This window comes from Varanus komodoensis, unplaced genomic scaffold (genome assembly GCF_004798865.1).
Source record: "Varanus komodoensis strain SLA01 unplaced genomic scaffold, ASM479886v1 scaffold44_3, whole genome shotgun sequence".
Taxonomy (NCBI): Eukaryota; Metazoa; Chordata; class Lepidosauria; order Squamata; family Varanidae; genus Varanus; species Varanus komodoensis.
Genome location: NW_025336010.1, coordinates 7181386 through 7189210, shown reverse-complemented (window position 1 = coordinate 7189210; position 7825 = coordinate 7181386). Strand labels below are relative to the sequence as shown.

General features: G+C 46.3%; 1 protein-coding gene across 2 annotated transcripts in view; it reads left to right on the top strand.

Moving 5' to 3' along the window:
• Positions 1-1137: 1137 nt before the first annotated feature.
• The window catches only part of FOXO1 (forkhead box O1), a 91369-nt gene continuing 84681 nt past the window's right edge, over positions 1138-7825 (top strand). For both annotated transcript variants that reach the window (XR_006416087.1, XM_044444244.1), the window contains exon 1: positions 1138-1857. Coding sequence is in view for 1 of the 2 variants with exons in the window: in XM_044444244.1 (XP_044300179.1) it covers positions 1288-1857 (570 nt within the window). In the remaining variant the exon portion in view is untranslated. The remainder of the gene's footprint in view (positions 1858-7825) is intronic.

Sequence of the window (7825 nt, the reverse complement as noted above, 5' to 3'; positions counted from 1 at the left end):
CACCTGAAGCTTCCTGGCACTTAACAGTCTTCTGATGAGGACCTATTCTAGGTGCCATTCCACGGGGAGCCTTGATTTGCTAAGGGTTGCCGCCCCTCTTCTCGGACCCAATGAACGACTCTTCCTCTCTGCTGGAGGCAAGCAGAATCCTTTTTCTTTCATCTGGCCTTAGGAACTGCCTGCCCTACTCCTGGCAACTGTCTTGCTTATTGTTTGTAATTTCTTGTTGTTTCTAATTTGCTTATTGGCAGGGCTATTTTCATGAACCAAAGTACACAAATATTTTCAAACACATAAAAACGGTTTGCGCGAGTGTGCGAGAGAAGAAGAATGAGCCATAGGGTGCGGGGGAGGGGGTGCGTATGGGCAAACCACGTATCCCATCCTGAGCTGCTTGGAGAAAGGTTAAGATAATATCGTGATATAAGAATACCGTTACCTCCATGCCAAAAGAAAACTAATACATAGCTCTAACGAACATAGTGCTTTAAAGATTGAATAGACTCAATAAAGACTCGAATAATAAAGATTAACTGATGTCCAGGAAACAAGCAGGGTGCTGCGTAGTATCTCTTATAGGGATTAAATCGTGCCTGATACTCGCATTCGCACTTTCCGCTACTACACCCTACACCCGCACATCCGGCCTGCCAAAGTCTTGCTCACCACAACCACACCCTAGCCCCGGTTTCTCTTTCACGCACACACGTGCGCTCCCGCGCGGGCATACACACATACAGCCCCGGCGCTGCTCCTTTTCTTTTCCCTGCTACAAGGGAAAGATAAACAAGAAAGGATTTCGCAGGAAAGGAGAGCCTCTGAATGAAGAAATAGGCGGCACGGGGAGAGGGGGCGTCGCCAGTCTTCAGGCGCGGCCGCCGCTCCAGCCTCTCCGGCTTTCTACTTCGAAGCAGGTTGGGTGCCGGCGCGGCTCCCCTTCGCGGGAGGCGCTAGCGCCGGCCGCCTCCCCGCAGCCAGGCTCCGCCTCGGAGGAGCGTCCCGTGGGCGCGTCGCGACTGCCATTGGGCCGCTGTTCGGCCAAGGGCCCCAAGCAAAAGGGGCGGCTCTGGGGGCAGAGGCTCAGCCGGGCAGCGCCGCCTGCTGTGTCAGCGCCGCCTGCCAGTCACTCAGCCAGCGAGCGAGCGGGTGCAGGACGGGCGGGCGGCGGCGTCTCGGGTTGGCGCTTCTGGAGCTCTGCAGGAGGCCGCTGCCAGGCGAGCGAACCCTCCCACGCTTCTCACGCCGTCTCGCTGCTTCTTCTCGGGCCTCCTCCGCGCCTCCCCCGCCATGGCCGAGGCGCCTCAGCCCGTGGAGACCGACCCTGACTTCCAGCCGCTCGCCCGCCCCCGCTCCTGCACTTGGCCGCTGCCCCGGCCGGAGCTTGCCCCATCCAGTCCGGGACAGACGCCCACTCCGACTCCGGCCAGGGCCGCTTCTCCGTCCCGATGCGGGAGGGTGGCGGCCCTCTGCGTCTCCCCGTCCGGCGGTGACTTGCTGAGCTTGCTGGAGGCTGGCGGCGGCGAGGGCTTCGAAGCGAGCGCGGGCGGCTCGGCTGCTGCCGGAGCGGGAGAGCTCGGAGCGGCGAGCGGCTGCCTCTGCGGAGACTTCCCTTGCCTTCAGCACCCGCAGCAGCAGCCGGCGGCGGGGCCCGCCTTGGCCTCGGTGGCAGGCCCGCGCAAGAGCAGCTCGTCCCGCCGCAATGCCTGGGGCAACTTGTCGTACGCGGACCTCATCACGAAGGCTATCGAGAGTGCCCCCGAGAAGCGACTGACCCTCTCCCAGATCTACGAGTGGATGGTCAAGAACGTGCCCTACTTCAAGGACAAGGGAGACAGCAACAGCTCTGCCGGGTGGAAGGTTAGCAAGTGGGGCTCGGGGTAGTTGCGCTCCCAGCGCGGCGCTTGCAAAGTTTGCTTTGGCGTGCAAGAAAAAGTGACGGGATGCAAGCTCTGTCTTGCTCGGGGCGATCTCCGTGGACGGGCTGGGGAGGGGAAGGGGGCAGCAAATAGGATGCGGGTGGAAAGAACAGGGCGATCGCGGCATGGCCCCCTCCCTCGGTCACCTTCCCCGGGTTGGCAAATCTGCATTTGGAGTGGACTAAGTGCCGGCTTTTCCGCCCACATTGCCTCTTCCTTCGCTTTGCGGCACTGGTGCACTCACGTCGGGGCATGCCTAGGGGTGGGCGTTACGTGGGGTTCTTTTCCTGTGTTTTGGTCTGCATGACGAGTTTCGGCTCACCGCGATCGCAGCCGAGGCGTAGCGAACCGGGAGACCGTTAGGCACTTATAGCCCTGAGCGGGGGGCAGTTCCCCAGATAGTTAGCTGCCTTCCTGCCTTTGTCAAAGTCAATAGTGCTGGATGTGTAATTCTGCAGACAGCTGGCTTGCAAGTACAGCTGTGTCATTTCCTCTGGCAGATTTGAGAGGCCCCTAAAAGTGACGGGGGATTGGTCTTGCATAGTCTAGCAGTGGGGAACATCTCGGGCACGTCGAGAGCAGCAGTTGTTTGCTTTGTTCAGCCTGAGGCATAGTCGGTGCTGAATTGAGTATGTTACAGGTCTAGATGTAGGAACATATGTGAGGTGGGTGCCTTGCCATATTGCTTCCGCATAGTTTAGTGCCAAGACAAGCGCCTGTGTGTTCCTTCTCTGAAACCTGTTATAAAACAGCGATCGCCCTCTTCTGTGCAAGCTAGCTCTGAGAGTCAGTGCGTTCTAGTAGGAACAAATATAACTCTGTTTCTCCGAAATATAAACTGTCCCTGAGGGAGTTGCCTCACACCTGTTTACTAATAGCCTATCTTCATCCAGATGACCCCTGTTTTAAAGGAAAAGGCTGTGTCCGGATTCTTTAACCTTTGGGGCTTCCTTATAATAGTTCAAATGTCAAAAGGAACAAAAAATTGATGGTTGAGCTTGGGGTTTGATCACATTCTAATGTAACTTGAACTAGTCATGGGCCGTATAGGGGGTGTGGGGTTCAATATACTAGGTATATTGCATGCAAGATTTCCCAGGAAAAATAATTTTGGACAGAACACAATGGGGGAAACTAAGTATATTAATATACTAAGCAAAATTACTGCAGATTGGCAACAGATTTACAGTAATGCAGCTTGATAAAGTTAAAAGCAGGCAAAAAGCCTCCAACTGTACAAGTTGGTTAAGGGAATCCCTTGGACTGCAAGGCGATCAAACCAGTCAGTCCTAGAGGAGAACAACCCTGACTGTTCTTTAGAAGGCCAGATACTGAAGATGAAACTCAAATACTTCGGCCACCCAATGAGAAGGAAGGACTCCCTGGAGAAGAGCCTAATGCTGGGAACAGTAGATGGCAAAAGAAGAAGGGGACAGCAGAGAATGAGGTGGCTAAGCAGTGGTGTGAGCTTAAGTGGACTCTGTGAGCTTAAGTGGACTCCGGGGGATGGTGGAGGACAGGAAGACCTGGAGGAATGTTGTCCATGGGGTCCCGATGGGTTGGACAGGACTTCGCGACTAACAACAAGTGGGAATCCCTTTATCAAATTTGGCATCTTTGGTTGTGCCATGTGACCAACCCCAGAAGAAGAGGAATGTAGGCGAGCACAATGTGATAATGGGATTTGGCAGCAGGCCATTTTCCTGGAGGAAATGGGGTATTGATTCTTCCATCCTTTATTCCCTTTAGGAAAAGTTAGCTGCTGAGCAGTGTGCTTTTTACTAGGTAGTCCATACCTAAAATTCTCCTGTGATCAACAGTGTGTTAGCTAAGGAAATGAAGAAGGGGGATTTTCAGATTCAGAGATTAAATTTTAGGTTAACCTAACAGTGCAAGTCTCTTGAGTTGGCTAGTTGGACTGCAGTTGCAGCAACTGGACTTAGTAAGTACAATAAACCATGCCAATGATTTTTATTTTGAACAAGGAGAAGGCCACTTCAACCCAGTTCATGGGTAGTTTGAAAAGGTTCATATTAGGTGTTCAGAGATAATTATACAGACAGGCAAGTGTTAAGTGTCCTTTGACTGCATATATCAACACTGATGCCAGTTTAATTTTGTATGCACAGAGCCCTAAATTTAATCTGCACATGTCATTTACTTATATAGGCACAATTTGAATATGAGACTACAATGGAACCTCAGTCTGCAGCAATTTTGTATGTATTGCCAGAGTATTAAAACCAGAACTGGTAATATTTTTAAGTAGTGCTAATGAGTCCTGGGGTGGGGGAACAGCTTTTTACTATTGTAAAATCTGTCCTAATGTAGATTATATCACATACAAAGCTGTGCAAGGTCTGAGCTGCTGCCATGCACTTGACTAATGCCAAACTAAAGCTGGACTTGTACTCACAGCATATTTTTTTATTGTGCAGTTTTTATGTGAAACCTGTCTCAGACAAAACATGATAGTATACTGGCTTTGAAATAATGATAGATAACAAGTTGCAACTGTGGATTGTGACTTCTTTTTTCAAATATTTCTGCAGCTCCCAGGTTTTTGAAGGTCTGTTTCTTTAACCTAAATCCAGGAGCCTGTGAAATGTACAAGGCTCATACAGAATAGTTTGTGGTTTGCTTATTATTACCACATCTTGCTCCAAGCATATTGGCCCTCAGCAGTTTGTGAAGTAGGCCACCTGAATGTGTTAGTAGCTGGACTAACATTAGTTTGCAAAAGTTGTGTTGGGGTGCGTACATGTTTGAATAACCATAAGCAGTAGGAACTTTAATCATTGTGTGAAATTCTTCAAGAAGTTAACTTTATAAATTTGCATTTGTTTTGAAACTTTTGTTAAGTGGTTTTTCCATGTTTATTCTGTACAGCTTTATATTTGGGGAAAAAGGAGTAAACCTTCTTGGTTATATGACTTGAGGCCTCTTAAGGACTAACAACTGTTTCGTGACTTAGCTTTTGCAGGCCAAAGTGCATTTTTGTCGGATGCATCTGATGAGTAGGACTCTAGTCCAATCAAGCTTATACTACTTGGAAGTATTTCAGATGTGTTTTCTGCAAAAACTACAAACAGGGCTATCTCTTTGCAGTTTGTCTGAGGATTGCTTGCATTGTCAGCTTTTTCATCAACAGTCTGCACTAATTGAATTGTGTAATATTTATGAAAAATACAGTGAGTGGTGTGTGTACAAGCAATCAGCAAACTGTGAATGGAATCTGCATGTGGGTTGTGTCTGATTGGTGCTACCCTACTGATGGGAGGCTCTTTGGTCCAGTGGAGGCTTTGACTGCATCGGAGGCGGCACAGGGCTGCAGGGGGAAAGGGGAATGGGGAATTGAGTCTCCTGCTTCTTCCACTGATGGATGCCTCAGCTGGATCAAAGAGCATTTTGTTAGCAGAGCAACACTAATTGAATATGGATACAACTGTCTTTCCATTTCTGTACTAGCTTTTAATGCAGTACTTTTGTTGAATCTAAATCTACTAAATCTAATCATAGAGACATTGCCTTATTGTCAATTCTGAGAAGAAATTAAAGAAAATGGCATTTTGCCTTAAGAGTAGAGTGTACATCTGATTTCTTGAGATCTCTGATCTTGATTTCTCTAGTCTATCCAGGGTGCGCTCTCATAGCTTAACCTGTGTTGGAAAACCTGGCTTACTATAGTGGGTTAATATGAGGAAACCTTCTTCAGTGCTGGATTTGGGCTTGGGTCAGTGCTTTAGCTGGACCCTCTGTGTTTGAGGCAGAATAGTTGCACAGAATAAGCCATGTCTAAAAGTTGCCCCTGAAGCACTAAGAATCTTTTACTGCTCCTTAAAGCCCATTGTGAAATGAATTCCCTCCTCTTGTGGATTCTCTGTACGTGCCAAGGGCACACACAGAAGGAACTTTGCTGACATTTCCTTTGACTGTAAACCAGATTTCCTGGTTACTGTATGTTCACCGTAGTTCATACCCATTTTGCAGGTTTGGAACATGGGATGGACAGGCTGGTGAAGATTTGTTACAGCAACCCTTTATTGTGGTCCAGTGGTAGTATTTTGTAGGTGTGGATTGGAATTACATTTCTGATGTAGGCTGAGGTTGATAGTAATTTATAACAACTCTGTGATAACTACGTGTTTAAGAATGTCACCTATTTGAACTATAGCAGTATAATGTAACCACTGCAGTGCTGCACAAAATAGGTGCTCTAAAGATGCAGACAGATAATTCTATGATACACAAATCTGCCAGAAAAAAAACTAATTTTGCTAAGTGTTCTGAGTTTAAGGAGATAATCCTATGCATGTTTAGAGAGGGGGGAAAGTCCTATAACCCAGCATTCCCAGGACTCATAGGATCTTTTTTTTTTTTTTGGTCTGAGCTTGCTTAGGATGAGAGGATTGGACCCTCAGTTGCCTGAAGTCACTGATTAATCAGCACATTGAGAATGGACATTACAATCCAAGAGATCCCATACAAAACATACACTGGGTTGTAGCAAAGATAAATCTAGTTAAACTGCCAACCCTGTTTCCTCTCTTATCCAAAGCCAGAACTTAATTGAACACAGCTACTCTGTGCTTTTATCTCTCTGTCACAGAGCAATGGTGATGCCAAATCAAATCAGAAGGCAGATGTTGCTGTATTCCATAGAGACTGCTTAATCTGACTCTATAGCCAGTGGACACAGAGGTGGGTCAAAGAGGACTCTAAATATTGCCTGATGATTAGGCCACCAAAATCACCCTAGGGTGGCATGTTGTACTTGGAGAACAAATGGTTTTGCTGTGAGATTTTTGGCATTTAAGACTAGGACTTTAGTCATTCTGAAGTAACACCTGTCTTAAGATGTCGACTGTGAATTACTTAGTCCTGGATAAGATGCTGTGCAGAAGAAATGCTGGGGTTTGGTATAATGATTCAAAGCCTACAGATATATAGTCTCAAGCATAGTTTTCTATAAGCAGATCACATGATATGGTCAGAGAATCTTGTGTAAGAAACTGTTCTATATCTGGGAATCATATCTTAGGATAATAAGAAGGATAACAGCATGAATGTGACTTTGACATCTGTCTGTTGTTGCACAGCTTGAATTGTTCAAATGCTAATAGCAGCTTTGAGCCTGGCTCACAATGGGCTGAATTGAAGTGAACAACACAAGCAGGAAGCCTTAAATAGGACCTCTTAGTTCAAACATTCAGGTGGTCTGGCACTAAACTCTTCTCTGCTGTTTTCTTTCCAAGATTATCACAGCGTGTGTGTTCTTGTTCTCTTTTTTCTGTTTGTTTGTTTGCTTCTTTCTCTCCTGCTCTCTGAGTCTAAACTGTTTATCATTCCAAATGGCTGGAAAAGTCTGGTATGGTGCTTTCTCCTCTGTGGTCCTAACATTACTACAGTCCTAACTATTTACTGTTATATGTTCACATGTGCTATAGCTGTTAACTGAATGGCCTGTTGCAAGTTACTACCTAACCTACCTCACAAAGATACTAGAATCTCACTATATATATATATATATATATATATATATATATATATATATATATTTCCTGACCACCTTGAAGCAAAGTTTCTCCACATGTGTTAAAAAGAAGTAGCGGTAGTTGATGAACTGAATTAGCCTTCAGGCCCTTTGCTAATTCATTCCAGTTCATGATCATGTTCTATATGACATCTTTCCAATGTGGGCTCTGTTTTTTCAGAGCACATTTACCCATCCCTTTTCATCTGTGTAAAATTCTTCCTTCTCCCACCAATTTGCTGCTACTATTGGCATCATCATCTTCATTTCTGTACTGTCTGTAACCAAATCTCTCTGAGTAGTTCACAGCAAAATAGAAAAATAAGAAAAAACAGTAGAAAAAATAATGTTTTAAAAGTTAAAAATAATAATTTAA